Source organism: Panulirus ornatus, chromosome 12 (assembly GCF_036320965.1).
Source record: "Panulirus ornatus isolate Po-2019 chromosome 12, ASM3632096v1, whole genome shotgun sequence".
Classification (NCBI taxonomy): Eukaryota; Metazoa; Arthropoda; class Malacostraca; order Decapoda; family Palinuridae; genus Panulirus; species Panulirus ornatus.
Window position 1 is genome coordinate 45,891,422 of NC_092235.1, and position 20,740 is coordinate 45,912,161.

The following is a 20,740-nucleotide window of genomic DNA, read 5'->3' on the forward strand; positions in this document are numbered from 1 at the left end:
TGGGATGTATTTAGGGAATCAGTGATGGATTGCGCAAAAGATGCTTGTGGCACGAGAAGAGTGGGAGGAGGGTTGATTAGAAAGGTTAGTGAGTGGTGGGATGAAGAAGTAAGAGTATTAGTGAAAGAGAAGAGAGAGGCATTTGGACGATTTTTGCAGGGAAAAAATGCAAACGAGTGGGAGATGTATAAAAGAAAGAGACAGGAGGTCAAGAGAAAGGTGCAAGAGGTGAAAAAAAGGGCAAATGAGAGTTGGGGTGAGAGAGTATCATTAAATTTTAGGGAGAATGAAAAGATGTTCTGGAAGGAGGTAAATAAAGTGCGTAAGACAAGGGAGCAAATGGGAACTTCAGTGAAGGGCGCAAATGGGGAGGTGATAACAAGTAGTGGTGATGTGAGAAGGAGATGGAGTGAGTATTTTGAAGGTTTGTTGAATGTGTTTGATGATAGAGTGACAGTTATAGGGTGTTGTGGTCGAGGTGGTGTGCAAAGTGAGAGGGTTAGGGAAAATGATCTGGTAAACAGAGAAGAGGTAGTGAAAGCTTTGCGGAAGATGAAAGCCGGCAAGGCAGCAGGTTTGGATGGTATTGCAGTGGAATTTATTAAAAAAGGGGGTGACTGTATTGTTGACTGGTTGGTAAGGTTATTTAATGTATGTATGACTCATGGTGAGGTGCCTGAGGATTGGCGGAATGCGTGCATAGTGCCATTGTACAAAGGCAAAGGGGATAAGAGTGAGTGCTCAAATTACAGAGGTATAAGTTTGTTTAGTATTCCTGGTAAATTATATGGGAGGGTATTGATTGAGAGGGTGAAGGCATGTACAGAGCATCAGATTGGGGAAGAGCAGTGTGGTTTCAGAAGTGGTAGAGGATGTGTGGATCAGGTGTTTGCTTTGAAGAATGTATGTGAGAAATACTTAGAAAAGCAAATGGATTTGTATGTAGCATTTATGGATCTGGAGAAGGCATATGATAGAGTTGATAGAGATGCTCTGTGGAAGGTATTAAGAATATATGGTGTGGGAGGAAAGTTGTTAGAAGCAGTGAAAAGTTTTTATCGAGGATGTAAGGCATGTGTACGTGTAGGAAGAGAGGAAAGTGATTGGTTCTCAGTGAATGTAGGTTTGCGGCAGGGGTGTGTGATGTCTCCATGGTTGTTTAATTTGTTTATGGATGGGGTTGTTAGGGAGGTAAATGCAAGAGTTTTGGAAAGAGGGGCAAGTATGAAGTCTGTTGGGGATGAGAGAGCTTGGGAAGTGAGTCAGTTGTTGTTCGCTGATGATACAGCGCTGGTGGCTGATTCATGTGAGAAACTGCAGAAGCTGGTGACTGAGTTTGGAAAAGTGTGTGGAAGAAGAAAGTTAAGAGTAAATGTGAATAAGAGCAAGGTTATTAGGTACAGTAGGGTTGAGGGTCAAGTCAATTGGGAGGTGAGTTTGAATGGAGAAAAACTGGAGGAAGTGAAGTGTTTTAGATATCTGGGAGTGGATCTGGCAGCGGATGGAACCATGGAAGCGGAAGTGGATCATAGGGTGGGGGAGGGGGCGAAAATCCTGGGGGCCTTGAAAAATGTGTGGAAGTCGAGAACATTATCTCGGAAAGCAAAAATGGGTATGTTTGAAGGAATAGTGGTTCCAACAATGTTGTATGGTTGCGAGGCGTGGGCTATGGATAGAGTTGTGCGCAGGAGGATGGATGTGCTGGAAATGAGATGTTTGAAGACAATGTCTGGTGTGAGGTGGTTTGATCGAGTGAGTAACGTAAGGGTAAGAGAGATGTGTGGAAATAAAAAGAGCGTGGTTGAGAGAGCAGAAGAGGGTGTTTTGAAGTGGTTTGGGCACATGGAGAGGATGAGTGAGGAAAGATTGACCAAGAGGATATATGTGTCGGAGGTGGAGGGAACAAGGAGAAGAGGGAGACCAAATTGGAGGTGGAAAGATGGAGTGAAAAAGATTTTGTGTGATCGGGGCCTGAACATGCAGGAGGGTGAAAGGAGGGCAAGGAATAGAGTGAATTGGATCGATGTGGTATACCAGGGTAGACGTGCTGTCAGTGGATTGAATCAAGGCATGTGAAGTGTCTGGGGTAAACCATGGAAAGCTGTGTAGGTATGTATATTTGCGTGTGTGGACGTATGTATATACATGTGTATGGGGGGGGTTGGGCCATTTCTTTCGTCTGTTTCCTTGCGCTACCTCGCAAACGCGGGAGACAGCGACAAAGTATAATAAAAAAAAATATATATATATATATATATATATATATATATATATATATATATATATATATATATATATATATATACATTTTTTTTTTTTTTTTTTTACTTTGTCGCTGTCTCCCGCGTTTGCGAGGTAGCGCAAGGAAACAGAGGAAAGAAATGGCCCAACCCACCCCCATACACATGTATATACATACGTCCACACACGCAAATATACATACCTACACAGCTTTCCATGGTTTACCCCAGACGCTTCACATGCCCCGATTCAATCCACTGACAGCACGTCAACCCCGGTATACCACATCGCTCCAATTCACTCTATTCCTTGCCCTCCTTTCACCCTCCTGCATGTTCAGGCCCCGATCACACAAAATCTTTTTCACTCCATCTTTCCACCTCCAATTTGGTCTCCCTCTTCTCCTCGTTCCCTCCACCTCCGACACATATATCCTCTTGGTCAATCTTTCCTCACTCATTCTCTCCATGTGCCCAAACTATTTCAAAACACCCTCTTCTGCTCTCTCAACCACGCTCTTTTTATTTCCACACATCTCTCTTACCCTTACGTTACTTACTCTATCAAACCACCTCACACCACACATTGTCCTCAAACATCTCATTTCCAGCACATCCACCCTCCTGCGCACAACTCTATCCATAGCCCATGCCTCGCAACCATACAAAATTGTTGGAACCACTATTCCTTCAAACATACCCATTTGTGCTTTCCGAGATAATGTTCTCGACTTCCACACATTCTTCAAGGCTCCCAGAATTTTCGCCTCCTCCCCCACCCTATGATCCACTTCTGCTTCCATGGTTCCATCCGCTGCCAGATCGACTCCCAGATATCTAAAACACTTCACTTCCTCCAGTTTTCCATATATGGTTCACAGTGAGTGTAGGTTTGCGGCAGGGGTGTGTGATGTCTCCATGGTTGTTTAATTTGTTTATGGATGGGGTTGTTAAGGAGGTGAATGCAAGAGTTTTGGAAAGAGGGGCAAGTATGAAGTCTGTTGGGGATGAGAGAGCTTGGGAAGTGAGTCAGTTGTTGTTCGCTGATGATACAGCGCTGGTGGCTGATTCATGTGAGAAACTGCAGAAGCTGGTGACTGAGTTTGGTAAAGTGTGTGGAAGAAGAAAGTTAAGAGTAAATGTGAATAAGAGCAAGGTTATTAGGTACAGTAGGGTTGAGGGTCAAGTCAATTGGGAGGTGAGTTTGAATGGAGAAAAACTGGAGGAAGTGAAGTGTTTTAGATATCTGGGAGTGGATCTGGCAGCGGATGGAACCATGGAAGCGGAAGTGGATCATAGGGTGGGGGAGGGGGCGAAAATTCTGGGAGCCTTGAAGAATGTGTGGAAGTCGAGAACATTATCTCGGAAAGCAAAAATGGGTATGTTTGAAGGAATAGTGGTTCCAACAATTTTGTATGGTTGCGAGGCATGGGCTATGGATAGAGTTGTGCGCAGGAGGGTGGATGTGCTGGAAATGAGATGTTTGAGGACAATGTGTGGTGTGAGGTGGTTTGATCGAGTAAGTAACGTAAGGGTAAGAGAGATGTGTGGAAATAAAAAGAGCGTGGTTGAGAGAGCAGAAGAGGGTGTTTTGAAATGGTTTGGGCACATGGAGAGAATGAGTGAGGAAAGATTGACCAAGAGGATATATGTGTCGGAGGTGAAGGGAACGAGAAGTGGGAGACCAAATTGGAGGTGGAAAGATGGAGTGAAAAAGATTTTGTGTGATCGGGGCCTGAACATGCAGGAGGGTGAAAGGAGGGCAAGGAATAGAGTGAATTGGATCGATGTAGTATACCGGGGTTGACGTGCTGTCAGTGGATTGAATCAGGGCATGTGAAGCGTCTGGGGTAAACCATGGAAAGCTGTGTAGGTATGTATATTTGCGTGTGTGGACGTGTATGTATATACATGTGTATGGGGGTGGGTTGGGCCATTTCTTTCGTCTGTTTCCTTGCGCTACCTCGCAAACGCGGGAGACAGCGACAAAGCAAAAAAAAAAAAATATATATATATATATATATATATATATATATATATATATATATATATATATATATATATATATATATATTTTCTTTTCTTCTTTCAAACTATTTGCCATTTCCCGCATTAGCGAGGTAGCGTTAAGAACAGAGGACTGGGCCTTGAGGGAATACCCTCACCTGGCCCAGTTCTCTGTTCCTTCTTTTGGAAAATTAAAAAAAAAAAAAACGAGAGGGGAGGATTTCCAGCCCCCCGCTCCCTCCCCTTTTAGTCGCCTTCTACGACACGCAGGGAATACGTGGGAAGTACTCTTTCTCCCCTATCCCCAGGGATAAATATATATATGTATATATATATATATATATATACATCAGATTGGGGAAGAGCAGTGTGGTTTCAGAAGTGGTAGAGGATGTGTGGATCAGGTGTTTGCTTTGAAGAATGTATGTGAGAAATACTTAGAAAAGCAAATGGATTTGTATGTAGCATTTATGGATCTGGAGAAGGCATATGATAGAGTTGATAGAGATGCTCTGTGGAAGGTATTAAGAATATATGGTGTGGGAGGAAAGTTGTTAGAAGCAGTGAAAAGTTTTTATCGAGGATGTAAGGCATGTGTACGTGTAGGAAGAGAGGAAAGTGATTGGTTCTCAGTGAATGTAGGTTTGCGGCAGGGGTGTGTGATGTCTCCATGGTTGTTTAATTTGTTTATGGATGGGGTTGTTAGGGAGGTAAATGCAAGAGTTTTGGAAAGAGGGGCAAGTATGAAGTCTGTTGTGGATGAGAGAGCTTGGGAAGTGAGTCAGTTGTTGTTCGCTGATGATACAGCGCTGGTGGCTGATTCATGTGAGAAACTGCAGAAGCTGGTGACTGAGTTTGGTAAAGTGTGTGGAAGAAGAAAGTTAAGAGTAAATGTGAATAAGAGCAAGGTTATTAGGTACAGTAGGGTTGAGGGTCAAGTCAATTGGGAGGTGAGTTTGAATGGAGAAAAAATGGAGGAAGTGAAGTGTTTTAGATATCTGGGAGTGGATCTGGCAGCGGATGGAACCATGGAAGCGGAAGTGGATCATAGGGTGGGGGAGGGGGCGAAAATTCTGGGGGCCTTGAAGAATGTGTGGAAGTCGAGAACATTATCTCGGAAAGCAAAAATGGGTATGTTTGAAGGAATAGTGGTTCCAACAATGTTGTATGGTTGCGAGGCGTGGGCTATGGATAGAGTTGTGCGCAGGAGGATGGATGTGCTGGAAATGAGATGTTTGAGGACAATGTGTGGTGTGAGGTGGTTTGATCGAGTAAGTAACGTAAGGGTAAGAGAGATGTGTGGAAATAAAAAGAGCGTGGTTGAGAGAGCAGAAGAGGGTGTTTTGAAATGGTTTGGGCACATGGAGAGAATGAGTGAGGAAAGATTGACCAAGAGGATATATGTGTCGGAGGTGAAGGGAACGAGGAGAAGTGGGAGACCAAATTGGAGGTGGAAAGATGGAGTGAAAAAGATTTTGTGTGATCGGGGCCTGAACATGCAGGAGGGTGAAAGGAGGGCAAGGAATAGAGTGAATTGGATCGATGTAGTGTACCGGGGTTGACGTGCTGTCAGTGGATTGAATCAGGGCATGTGAAGCGTCTGGGGTAAACCATGGAAAGCTGTGTAGGTATGTATATTTGCGTGTGTGGACGTGTATGTATATACATGTGTATGGGGGTGGGTTGGGCCATTTCTTTCGTCTGTTTCCTTGCGCTACCTCGCAAACGTGGAAGACAGCGACAAAGTATAAAAAAAAAAGAAATATATATATATATACATATACATATATGTGAGAAATACTTTGAAAAGCAAATGGATTTGTATGTAGCATTTATGGATTTGGACGATTTTTGCAGGGAAAAAATGAAATTGAGTGGGAGACGTATAAAAGAAAGAGACAGGAGGTCAACAGAAAGGTGCAAGAGGTGAAAAAAGGGCAAATGAGAGTTGGGGTGAGAGAGTATCATTAAATTTTAGGGAGAATAAAAAGATGTTCTGGAAGGAGGTAAATAAAGTGCGTAAGACAAGGGAGCAAATGGGAACTTCAGTGAAGGGCGCAAATGGGGAGGTGATAACAAGTAGTGGTGATGTGAGAAGGAGATGGAGTGAGTATTTTGAAGGTTTGTTGAATGTGTTTGATGATAGAGTGGCAGATATAGGGTGTTTTGGTCGAGGTGGTGTGCAAAGTGCGAGGGTTAGGGAAAATGATTTGGTAAACAGAGAAGAGGTAGTAAAAGCTTTGCGGAAGATGAAAGCCGGCAAGGCAGCAGGTTTGGATGGTATTGCAGTGGTATTTATTAAAAAAGGGGGTGACTGTATTGTTGACTGGTTGGTAAGGTTATTTAATGTATGTATGACTCATGGTGAGGTGCCTGAGGATTGGCGGAATGCGTGCATAGTGCCATTGTACAAAGGCAAAGGGGATAAGAGTGAGTGCTCAAATTACAGAGGTATAAGTTTGTTGAGTATTCCTGGCAAATTATATGGGAGGGTATTGATTGAGAGGGTGAAGGCATGTACAGAGCATCAGATTGGGGAAGAGCAGTGTGGTTTCAGAAGTGGTAGAGGATGTGTGGATCAGGTGTTTGCTTTGAAGAATGTATGTGAGAAATACTTAGAAAAGCAAATGGATATGTATGTAGCATTTATGGATCTGGAGAAGGCATATGATAGAGTTGATAGAGATGCTCTGTGGAAGGTATTAAGAATATATGGTGTGGGAGGCAAGTTGTTAGAAGCAGTGAAAAGTTTTTATCGAGGATGTAAGGCATGTGTACGTGTAGGAAGAGAGGAAAGTGATTGGTTCTCAGTGAATGTAGGTTTGCGGCAGGGGTGTGTGATGTCTCCATGGTTGTTTAATTTGTTTATGGATGGGGTTGTTAAGGAGGTGAATGCAAGAGTTTTGGAAAGAGGGGCAAGTATGAAGTCTGTTGGGGATGAGAGAGCTTGGGAAGTGAGTCAGTTGTTGTTCGCTGATGATACAGCGCTGGTGGCTGATTCATGTGAGAAACTGCAGAAGCTGGTGACTGAGTTTGGTAAAGTGTGTGAAAGAAGAAAGTTAAGAGTAAATGTGAATAAGAGCAAGGTTATTAGGTACAGTAGGGTTGAGGGTCAATTCATTTGGGAGGTGAGTTTGAAAGGAGGAAAACTGGAGGAAGTGAAGTGTTTTAGATATCTGGGAGTGGATCTGGCAGCGGATGGAACCATGGAAGCGGAAGTGGATCATAGGGTGGGGGAGGGGGCAAATATTCTGGGAGCCTTGAAGAATGTGTGGAAGTCGAGAACATTATCTCGGAAAGCAAAAATGGGTATGTTTGAAGGAATAGTGGTTCCAACAATGTTGTATGGTTGCGAGGCGTGGACTTTGGATAGAGTTGTGCGCAGGAGGATGGATGTGCTGGAAATGAGATGTTTGTGGACAGTGTGTGGTGTGAGGTGGTTTGATCGAGTAAGTAACGTAAGGGTAAGAGAGATGTGTGGAAATAAAAAGAGCGTGGTTGAGAGAGCAGAAGAGGGTGTTTTGAAATGGTTTGGTCACATGGAGAGAATGAGTGAGGAAAGATTGACCAAGAGGATATATGTGTCGGAGGTGGAGGGAACGAGGAGAAGAGGGAGACCAAATTGGAGGTGGAAAGATGGAGTGAAAAAGATTTTGTGTGATCGGGGCCTGAAGAACATGCAGGAGGGTGAAAGGAGGGCAAAGAATAGAGTGAATTGGAGCGATGTGGTATACCGGGGTTGACGTGCTGTCAGTGGATTGAATCAAGGCATGTGTATGGGGGTGGGTTGGGCCATTTCTTTCGTCTGTTTCCTTGCGCTACCTCGCAAACGCGGGAGACAGCGACAAAAGAAAAAAAAAAAAATTTATGGATCTAGAGAAGGCATATTATAGAGTTGATAGAGATGCTCTGTGGAAGGTATTAAGAATATATGGTGTGGGAGGCAAGTTGTTAGAAGCAGTGAAAAGTTTTTATCGAGGATGTAAGGCATGTGCACGTGTAGGAAGAGAGGAAAGTGATTGGTTCTCAGTGAATGTAGGTTTGCGGCAGGGGTGTGTGATGTCTCCATGGTTGTTTAATTTGTTTATGGATGGGGTTGTTAGGGAGGTGAATGCAAGAGTTTTGGAAAGAGCGGCAAGTATGAAGTCTGTTGGGGATGAGAGAGCTTGGGAAGTGAGTCAGTTGTTGTTTGCTGATGATACAGCGCTGGTGGCTGATTCATGTGAGAAACTGCAGAAGCTGGTGACTGAGTTTGGTAAAGTGTGTGAAAGAAGAAAGATAAGGGTAAATGTGAATAAGAGCAAGGTAATTAGGTATAGTAGGGTTGAGGGTCAAGTCAATTGGGAGGTAAGTTTGAATGGAGAAAAACTGGAGGAAGTAAAGTGTTTTAGATATCTGGGAGTGGATCTGGCAGCGGATGGAACCATGGAAGCGGAAGTGAATCATAGGGTGGGGGAGGGGGCGAAAATCCTGGGAGCCTTGAAGAATGTGTGGAAGTTGAGAACATTATGTCGGAAAGCAAAAATGGGTATGTTTGAAGGAATAGTGGTTCCAACAATGTTGTATGGTTGCGAGGCATGGGCTATGGATAGAGTTGTACGCAGGAGGGTGGATGTGCTGGAAATGAGATGTTTAAGGACAATGTGTGGTGTGAGGTGATTTGATCGAGTAAGTAATGTAAGGGTAAGAGAGATGTGTGGAAATGAAAAGAGCGTGGTTGAGAGAGCAGAAGAGGGTGTTTTGAAATGGTTTGGGCACATGGAGAGAATGAGTGAGGAAAGATTGACCAAGAGGATATATGTGTCGGAGGTGGAGGGAACGAGGAGAAGAGGGAGACCAAATTGGAGGTGGAAAGATGGAGTGAAAAAGATTTTGTGTGATCGGGGCCTGAACATGCAGGAGGGTGAAAGGAGGGCAAGGAATAGAGTGAATTGGATCGATGTAGTATACCGGGGTTGATGTGCTGTCAGTGTATTGAATCAGGGCATGTGAAGCGTCTGGGGTAAACCATGGAAAGCTGTGTAGGTATGTATATTTGTGTGTGTGGACGTGTATGTATATACATGTGTATGGGGGGGGGTTGAGCCATTTCTTTTGTCTGTTTCCTTGCGCTACCTCGCAAACGCGGGAGACAGCGACAAAGCAAAAAAAAAAAAAGAAAAAAAAATGTATCCCTGGGGATATGGGAGAAAGAATTCTTCCCACGTATTCCTTGCCTGTCATAGAAGGCGACTGAAAGGGAAGGGAGTGGGGGGCTGGAAATCCTCCCCTCATTTTTTTTTTAAATTTTCCAAAAGAAGGAACAGAGAAGGAGGACAGGTGAGGATATTCCTTCAAAGGCCCAGTCCTCTGTTCTTAATGCTACCTCACTAATGCGGGAAATGGCGAATAGTATGAAAGAAAAAGAAGAATATATATATCATGTGTATACACGTGTATGTGGGTGAGTTGGGCCATTCTTTCATCTGTTTCCTTGCACTACCTTGCTATTACGGGAGACAGCGACTAAGTATAATGAAAAAATGTATATTTATTAATTTTTATTATACGTATTTGCTGTCTCCCGTGCTTGTGAGGTAGCACAAGGGTAAAGGCGGTAGAATAGCCTACCCCATCCCGATACACATGTATATACATAAATGCCCAAACACGCACATATACTTACCTATACACTTCAACGTATACATACATATACATACACACACATATATATATGGACACAATCATACTTGCTGCCCCCATCCATTTCCGCCGCTACTCTGCCACACATGAAATGGCACCCCCTCCCCCGTACGCATGCGAGGTAGTGCCAGCAAAAGACAGCAAAGGCCACATTTGTTCATAGTCTCTAGTTGTCATGTGTAAAGCACCGAAACCATAGCTTCCTTTCCACATCAGGCCCAACAAAGCTATCCATGGTTTACCCCAGACACTTCACATGCTTTGGTTCAATCTATTGATAGCACGTCAACCACAGTATACCACATCATTCCAATTCACTCTTATTTCTTGCACACCTTTCACCCTAGCACGTCGACCACAGTATACCACATCATTCCAATTCACTCTATTTCTTGCACACCTTTCACCTTCCTGTATGTTCAGGCCCCAATCATTCAAAATCTTTTTCACTCCATCTTTCCACCTCCAATTTGGTCTCCCACTTCTTCTCGTTCCCTCCACATCTGACACATATATCCTCTTTGTCAATCTTTTCTTGCTCATTCTCTCCATGTGACCAAATCATTTCAATATACCCTCTTCTGCTCTCTCACCCACACTCTTTTTATTACCACACATCTCTCTTACCCTTTCATCACTTACTCGATCAAACCACCTCACACCACATATTGTCCTCAAACATTTCATTTTCAACACATCCACCCTCCTCTGCACAACCCTATCTGTAGCCCATGCCTCGCAACCATATAACATTGTTGGAACCACTATTCCTTCAAACATACCCATTTTTGCTTTCCGAGATAAGGTTCTCGCCTTCCACACATTTTTCAATGCTCCCAGTACCTTCGCCCCCTCCCCCACCCTGTGACTCACTTCTGCTTCCATGGTTCCATCCACTGCTAAATCCACTTCCAGATATCTAAAACACTTCACTTCCTCCAGTTTTTCTTCATTCAAACTTACCTCCCAATTAACTTGTCCCTCAATCCTGCTGAATGTACTAACCCTGCTCTTATTTACATTTACTCTCAACTTTCTTCTTTCACACACTTTACCAAACTCAGTCACCAGCTTCTGCAATTTCTCACCCGAATCAGCCACCAGTGCTGTATCATCAGTGAACAACAACTGACTCACTTCCCAAGCCCTCATCCACAAAAGACTGCATACTTGCCCCTCTCTTCAAAACTCTCGTATTCACCTCCCTAACAACCCTATCCATAAACAAATTAAACAACCATGGAGACATCACGCACAACCGCAAACCGACATTCACTGAGAACCAATCCCTTTCCTTTCTTCCTACTTGTACACATGCCTTACATCCTCTATAAAAACTTTTCACTGCTTCTAGCAACTTACCTCCCACACCATATACTCTTAATTCCTTCCACAAAACATCTCTATCAACTCTAGTGTATGCCTTTCCCAGATCCATAAATGCTACATACAAATCCATCTGGTTTTCTAAGTATTTCTCACATACATTCTTCAAAAGCAGACACCTGATCCACACATTCTCTACCACTTCTGAAACCACACTGCTCTTCCCCAGTCTGATGCTCTGTACATGCCTTTACCCTCTCAATCAGTACCCTCCCATATAATTTCCCGGGAATACTAAAAAAAGTATACCTCTGTAATTTGAACACTCACCTTTATCCCCTTTGCCTTTGTGCAATGGCAATATTCATGCATTCCGCCAATCCTCAGGCACTTCACCATGAACCATACATACATTGAATATCCTTACCAACCAGTCAGTAACACAGTCACCCCCTTTTTTAATAAACTCAGCTGCAGTACCATCCAAAGCCACTGCCTTGCTGGCTTTTATCTTCCAGAAAGCTTTCACTACTACTTCTATGTTTACCTAACCATTCTCCCTAACCCCTCTCACTTCATACACCAACCTGACCGTACCACCCTATATTTGCCACTCTGTCATGAAACACATTCAACAAACCTTCAGAATACTCACTCCATCTTCTCACTTCATCACTCCTTGTTATTACATCTTTATTTGCCCCCTTTACCAATGTTCCCATTTGTTCTCTTGTTTTACACACATTATTTACCTCTTTCCAAAACATCTTTTTATCCTTCCTAAGATTTAATGATACTCTCTCACCCTAACTCGCATTTGCCCTCTTTTTTATCTCTTACATTTTTCTCTTGACCTCCTTTCACATCCTTGTATATATCCCAGTCATTTGCAGTACTTCCATGCAAAAATCGTCTGAACGCTTCTCTTCTCTTTCACTAACAACCTTACTCCTTCAACCCACCACTCACTACCCTTTCTAATCTGCCCACTTCCCACCTTTCTCATGCCACATGCATCTTTTGCACAAGCTATCACTGCATCATTTTATCAAGAGATACTACCGATGTTTTACCCCATAAGTGAGATAGATCATTTACTATTTCAGTACATTTATTGTATGAAAAGCTTAAAGATATTATTGAAATACTGGTCTTTGTTCTGTATATCTGTAGTATCAGTGGTCATAGGGGCCCGACAAAGAGTTAATCTGTCAGGATTTCAAACATATCTTCAGTGCATATATGGACATTAACTCATGAATATATCCACATAATCATACTTAACCAATTTGAAAAAGGAACTAGAGAGCATTTTTGGATCAACCTAGAAATTTTCAGGACTATGATGGATTGGACTGTTTTTATTTTCTATTTCTTTTTATTATACCTGTTTCTCTGTTAATAAGCACCTTCATACCTTTTCCCAAGAGAAGGCTTCACATGTGTAGGATCATCTAGCATTGTGGAATGACATCAAGGAACATTGGTACATAGTAAGGCATATCCATGTTTGAGTCAATAGATAGTGGTTGTGCTTACATTACCCTTATAATGATTTGATTTGTTAATCTTTCAGGTGATGGTACCAGTCATACCACCATTTATGACCCTCCGCCTGGTTACACTGTTGGAGGAGCCAGTGCCTTCCTGCCTTATGGCCTTGATCCAAGGAAGGCTAGTGCCAGCAGTACTCAGAGGTATTGATTAATTGATGTTCGTACATAACTTTTCATACAGTGAGGATTTGAATTGTATCATCTCTTTCCTGCACATTATGAATCAGCATTTGAAGTTTGATTTTAATGAATTTATTATACCAGAATCCATACCATATAGATTAGAGGATATACTGTAACTGCACATATTATTTCTTCATTCATGCTGAAATATGGGGGAACTGTTTCTTGAGTTTGATTCATTGGTTATTTCGGGATATCTTTGATGAAAATTCCTGTCTAGAACTCATTTAGCCACAAAGTTGCAAGGTAAACACAACTAATGACCAGGTGCTGATAGTTAATAAATTGTACAGTGGTACCCATTTTTTTTTTCAAGAGGGTTCTGTTCCTTCTCATTGACTAGTACTTTATAATGAGAGATACATTCCTTGGAAGTAAAACATTTCCTTGAAACATTATAAAACAATGCATGGTGTTATTAAGGACTTTAGTCATGGGAAACAGTAAGTTAAAATGAAAGTGATAATGATAATAGTGGTAATAGTACTGTGCGTAATGACTTTATTTACTCAAAATGTATTTTACACTAAATTATGATACTTAGACCTTAATTAAGATGATGATGGCTAATGGGGTAATTGAGACAATGAAGGATTCCTTGTTGTCAGTATTGTCTCTGTAAGTAACAAAATTGGATGACAGTAATCCATAATATGCCACTGCCTTTTTTGGGGATGGGGTAATAACATACTTTATCATATTAAAATCACTATAACCACTGTGACACTATATTTTATTGTCACGAGATATCATCAGTCATGAATATATTGAGTGAAAGAGAGAAAACTCAAACACATTTTGCATTATGTATTGATTCTATATCAACTACACTTGCATAGTATTGAATAACTGTACAGAATTTCCAACATCACCTTCATGTAAACTGAATGAAAAAAAATAGGGACGGGGGGGTCCAAAAGTAGGCATACTCCTTTCATCTTTTCACCATTACAAAAGGACTGACATACTCTCCTCAGTTTTGTGAGAACTTGGTAACACTACAGGCATGTGCATGAACTGTTCTTAGGTACTCATGCCAACCTCACAGTTGATTTATGTACCATTCTTACCAACCAAGGATACTTTTGATACCTTCAGGATGATAATATTACACTATTTTAGTATAATTTTCGATGTGAATTTTAGTTTCCAGTAATTGTTCACATAATCAGCATTCACTCAACCCCCAGAGAGTCTGTCTGTTACTAACTCTGACCATACTTTTAACTTCCTACCCCCACCCTCCATTTCATTGTGCTTTTAAAAAGCCCACCAACCATGCAGTGACATGCCACACAATCACAGTTAGCCTCCCAGATGCCTTCATTTGCATATACCCAAACATGGTTAATACCTGTCTTTGTTACTCCAAAACATTAGTGAACCCATAGATGACAGGTGACTTGCTGGTGTACACATTGTGGATAAAATCAGGTCTTCCAAGAAATACACATAAGGTAAAGAATATGTAAAAAATGAGCTAACATGCCTTACATGGCCTTGGTATAATCCTGAAGGTAAAATATAGATCCCAAGGGGAGTGGTGAAGAAAAAGTGAAGAGGTTTTGGAGGATGTGCATCATCTTTTCCGTTTTTCAATGAAAGAATTTATTTATTTATTTATTTATTGTGCTTTGTCGCTGTCTCCCGCATTAGCGAGATAGCGCAAGGAAACAGACGAAAGAAAGGCCCAACCCGCCCACGTACACATGTATATACATACACGTCCACACATGCAAATATACATACCTATACATCTCAATGTACACATATATATACACTAACAGACATATACATATATGCACATGTACATAATTCATACTGTCAGCCTTTTTTTTTTTTTTTGTTCCCATCGCCACCTTGCCACACATGGAATAACAACCCCCTCCCCCCTCATGTGTGCGAGGTAGCGCTAGGAAAAGACACCAAAGGCCCCATTTGTTCACACTCAGTCTCTAGCTGTCATGTAATAATGCACCGAAACCACAGCTCCCTTTCCACATCCAGGCCCCACACAACTTTCCATGGTTTACCCCAGACGCTTCACATGCCCTGGTTCAATCCATTGACAGCACGTCAACCCCGGTATACCACATCGATCCAATTCACTCTATTCCTTGCCCGCCTTTCACCCTCCTGCATGTTCAGGCCCCGATCACTCAAAATCTTTTTCACTCCATCTTTCCACCTCCAGTTTGGTCTCCCACTTCTTCTCGTTCCCTCCACCTCTGACACATGTATCCTCTTGGTCAATCTTTCCTCACTCATTCTCTCCATGTGACCAAACCATTTCAAAACACCCTCTTCTGCTCTCTCAACCACACTCTTTTTATTTCCACACATCTCTCTTACCCTTACATTACTTACTCAATCAAACCACCTCACACCACATATTGTCCTCAAACATCTCATTTCCAGCACATCCACCCTCCTGTGCACAACTCTATCCATAGCCCACGCCTCGCAGCCATACAACATTGTTGGAACCACTATTTCTTCAAACATACCCATTTTTGCTTTCTGAGATAATGTTCTCGACTTCCAAACATTCTTCAAGGCTCCCAGAATTTTCACCCCCTCCCCCACCCTATGATTCACTTCCGCTTCCATGGTTCCATCCGCTGCCAGATCCACTCCCAGATATTTAAAACACTTTACTTCCTCCAGTTTTTCTCCATTCAAACTCACCTCCCAATTGACTTGACCCTCAACCCTACTGTACCTAATAACCTTGCTCTTATTCACATTTACTCTTAACTTTCTTCTTTCACACACTTTACCAAACTCAGTCACCAGCTTCTGCAGTTTCTTACGTGAATCAGCCACCAGCGCTGTATCATTAGCAAACAACAACTGACTCACTTCCCAAGCTCTCTCATCCAGCGCAGACTGCATACTTGCCCCTCTTTCCAAAACTCTTGCATTCACCTCCCTAACAACCCCATCCATAAACAAATTAAACAACCATGGAGACATCACACACCCCTGCCGCAAACCTACATTCACTGAGAACCAATCACTTTCCTCTCTTCCTACACATACACATGCATTACATCCTTGATAAAAACTTTTCACTGCTTCTAACAACTTGCCTCCCACACCATATATTCTTAAAACCTTCCACAGAGCATCTCTATCAACCCTATCATATGCCTTCTCCAGATCCATAAATGCTACATACAAATCCATTTGTTTTTCTAAGTATTTCTCACATACATTCTTCAAAGCAAACACCTGATCAACACATCCTCTACCACTTCTGAAACCACACTGCTCTTCCCCAGTCTGATGCTCTGTACATGCCTTCACCCTCTCAATCAATACCTTCCCATATAATTTACCAGGAATACTCAACAATCTTATACCTCTGTAATTTGAGCACTCACTCTTATCCCCTTTGCCTTTGTACAATGGCACTATGCAAGCATTCCGCCAATCCTCAGGCACCTCACCATGATTCATACATACATTAAATAACCTTACCAACCAGTCAACAATACAGTCACCCCCCTTTTTTAATAAATTCCACTGCAATACCATCCAAACCTGCTGCCTTGCCGGCTTTCATCTTCCGTAAAGCTTTTACTGCCTCTTCTCTATTTACCAAATCATTTTCCCTAACCCTCTCACTTTGCACACCACCTTGACCAAAACACCCTATATCTGCCACTCTATCATCAAACACATTCAACAAACCTTCAAAATACTCACTCCATCTCCTTCTCACATCACCACTACTTGTTATCACCTCCCCATTAGCCCCCTTCACTGAAGTTCCCATTTTCTCCCTTGTCTTATGCACTTTATTTACCTCCTTCCAAAACATCTTTTTATTTTCCCTGAAATTTAATGATACTCTCTCACCCCAACTCTCATTTGCCCTCTTTTTCACCTCTTGCACCTTTCTCTTGACCTCCTGCCTCTTTCATTTATACATCTCCCACTCATTTGCATTTTTTCCCTGCAAAAATCGTCCAAATGCCTCTCTCTTCTCTTTCACTAATAATCTTACTTCTTCATCCCACCACTCACTACCCTTTCTAATCTGCCCACCTCCCACGCAAGCATCTTTTGCGCAAGCCATCACTGCTTCCCTAAATACATCCCATTCCTCCCCCACTCCCCTTACCTCCTTTGTTCTCACCTTTTTCCATTCTGTACTCAGTCTCTCCTGGTACTTCCTCACACAAGTCTCCTTCCTAAGCTCACTTACTTTCACCACTCTCTTCACCCCAACATTATCTCTTCGTTTCTGAAAACCCATACAAATCTTCACCTTCGCCTCCACAAGATAATGATCAGACATCCCTCCAGTTGCACCTCTCAGCACATTAACATCCAAAAGTCTCCTTTCGTGCGTCTATCAATTAACACGTAATCCAATAATGCTCTCTGGCCATCTCTCCTACTTACATACATATACTTATGTATATCTCGCTTTTTAAACCAGGTATTCCCAATCACCAGTCCTTTTTCAGCACATAAATCTAAAAGCTCTTCACCATTTCCATTTACAACACTGAACACTCCATGTATACCAATTATTCCCTCAACTGCCACATTACTCACCTTTGCATTCAAATCACCCATCACTACAACCCGGTCCCGTGCATCAAAACCACTAACACACTCATTCAGCTGCTCCCAAAACACTTGCCTCTCATGATCTTTCTTCTCATGCCCAGGTGCATATGCACTGATAATCACCCATCTCTCTCCATCAACTTTCAGCTTTACCCATATCAATCTAAAATTTACTTTCTTACACTCTATCACATACTCCCACAACTCCTGATTCAGGAGTAGTGGTACTCCTTCCCTTGCACTTGACCTCTCACTAACCTCTGACTTTACTCCCAAGACATTTCCAAACCACTCTTCCCCTTTACCCTTGAGCTTCGTTTCACTCAGAGCCAAAACATCCAGGTTCCTTTCCTCAAACATACTACCTATCTCTCCTTTTTTCTCATCTTGGTTACATCGACACACATTTAGACACCCCAATCTGAGCCTTCGAGGAGGATGAGCACTCCTCGCGTGACTCCTTCTTCTGTTTCCCCTTTTAGAAAGTTAAAATACAAGGAGGGGAGGGTTTCTGGTCCCCCGCTCCCGTCCCCTTTAATCGCCTTCTGCGACACGTGAGGGATGCGTGGGAAGTATTCTTTCTCCCCTATCCCCAGAACATATCCACTACAAACTACAGCATCCAGACAATGCAAGGATACTTCAAACATTTAGTCACACAGCTGACTTAAACTGCCTGCACTCTAATTGGTAACTAGTGTAGTATCTCATTTTCTTTCACCCAGGGCAAGCATCACAGCCAATCCTCAACTTGCCTTTGCACATTTTAAGGTTTCAATAATTGTTTCAAGACAAGTACATTTCAAAATTATTTTCCATTTTTTGAATACGCATTAGACAGCACTATATGAGCAGGTGAGGCCATCCAGGGTGGATGGCCTCAGGTCACTTGGCAAGTAATTGCAATAGTTTTCCATTTCAGCAGTGTGTCAGTGCCAACTTGTCATGGCCTTACGGGATGTTTGTACATCCTGTGTTGTTCTGTCCCTTCTGTCAAATTTGGTAATAATCACAGAAAGTAAGCTGATATATTCTATGTCAGTTGTATAACCCTGAAGTTGATGGTAGATTCCTCAGAGGAATGATGGAAGAAGGGTTTTAGAGGATGTATGCCATTAAATTTTTTTCCCATTATTAGATGAAAGAAATATGTGTGAAAGTAAAGGACATAAAAAATGAGCTAACATATTAAGTAATCAGTAGTATGATACTGTTGACAGTGCATGATTCCAGAGGAGTGGTGGAGAAATGATTTCAGATGGTATGCTTACCTTTCTTCAGCATGTATTCAAATGCTTCACATTTTGTGGAAGCAAGCAGATAGGAATTACTTGCAGTTCTGGATAATGATAAGTTGATGTAATTGCCCACTTTAATACCGTATTTTGTGTTATTGAATTATTATAGTTGCATGGATACCAAACTTATCTCTTCCTTTTTCTTAGGTCTGGAAAAGATATTGAGAAATTTCTGAGCTGCTTGGTTTTCGTGTGGAAATCAAAGGTTGGTTCCTCAATAAAGTACTAGTAAAAGAGAATTTTTGCCAATCAAGTACTCTTAAAAAGGGTTATTATTGTAAATAACTTCTGACCATGATTTTAGGTTCTGCATTTGATGGCATCAACTCATCTTCAAGTCCTCTTGGCCTGACCAAGCATAATAATCCCCCCACATAACGACATTTAGTATGGAGAAGCTTTGCATTTGCTTCATTTGAGAACTAGGGAACATGTTTATGTAATGGTCCATGACCTTGTACTTGCAGCAGATTTAGAAAATCAATGTAGTTGGTGGTAGAAAAACTCAGGTCGAAATGGCTGACATTCCTTACCACACCACTTTACAATCAAAGTGCTAACAGAATTGTTCACCTCTTAGTCAGAGCTATGGGCCTCTCTGATGATATGGATCCCAACCATGAACTTGCCATAGTGACTTCTAGAGTGCTTATAGATGTTTCATGTAATTACAAGGAGCTTTAAAGAGATACAAAGACCATGGGAAACTTCTCCACCCCCAGGTGCAACAGATGCCGAGTTAATTCAGGGGGTAAAGTAACCCTCACCCCACCCCCATCTCAAGATTGCATCACCACATTTTGTAGAAAGTTTTCAATAGATATCATATAAATTAATAGACATAATTTTGTGGTTAGTAGTTCTTAGGCTAAGTTGTTGCATGTACAATTCTATAGTTAAGAGTTAGAGATGGAAAATCATTATTTAGAAAAGTATCCCCCTTACATAATGGATTTCAGTTGCTAACACAGTATTACATTTCACTTAACAATAGATTTTAGGGACATAACCCTGACTGTGTACGAGGGATAGCTGCATTTAGATAACTTTTTTCAGACATAATAATTTTTTTTAGACAGCTCTTTCATTCAGCCTGTTAAGAGCAAGTACTGTACATAGTAGTGTCTTTTCTGATAATGTGTGAATAGGAGATGAATATAAGCCTTACCCTGATCATCAAATTTCACCATGTCATGTTTCCAGATTATTTGCATTTTAATGAGAAACATTTGGAGTGTATAAAGTAGTCTTCAAGTGATGTGACATCAGCTCTGCATAATGAATTGTCACTTGGCCAACAATACTTTATGTAGATAAACTACTTGGCCAACAATACCTTATGTAGATAAACTACAAGTTACTCTTGCACCTAGTCCAGCATTACAAATGTTGAACAGTCCCCATCACAGCATGATTTAGTTACCAGTAGCAGTTGGTATTCTTGCATGGAGATGCCATGACTTAGGTTTATATTTTATATGTTTGTTAGAAAAGATGAATGCAGAAGTTCATGAGAAAGCATTTGTAATGTAAAGGTGAAGTTTTTATTCTCTGCCTTTGGCCAAAGGTGAGCACCTGGTCCTTTCTGAAGAAAAGAACTAGGACCAACTTGGTCCTTGGTCCTTTTATTTATTCATTATCATTATCATACTTTGTTGTTGTCTCCCGCATTAGCGAGGTAGTGCAAGGAAACAGACGAAAGAATGGCCCAATGGCGGCCCCCCCCCCCCCCCCCCCCCCCCCACATGCACATGTACATACATAAACGCTCACACATGCACATATACATACCTATATATTTCAACGTATTCATACATGTGCATACACAGGCATATACATATATACACAAGTACAAATTCATACA

General features: G+C 41.8%; 1 protein-coding gene across 2 annotated transcripts in view; it reads left to right on the forward strand.

Moving 5' to 3' along the window:
- The window catches only part of LOC139752036 (uncharacterized), an 84,012-nt gene that overhangs the window by 25,697 nt on the left and 37,575 nt on the right, over positions 1–20,740 (forward strand). Inside the window, exons 3-4 of one of the 2 annotated variants that reach the window (XM_071667834.1) lie at positions 12,832–12,952; positions 19,024–19,081. In XM_071667834.1, coding sequence (XP_071523935.1) covers positions 12,832–12,952; positions 19,024–19,081 — 179 coding nt within the window. The remainder of the gene's footprint in view (positions 1–12,831; positions 12,953–19,023; positions 19,082–20,740) is intronic. The other variant, XM_071667833.1, reaches the window with a different exon arrangement.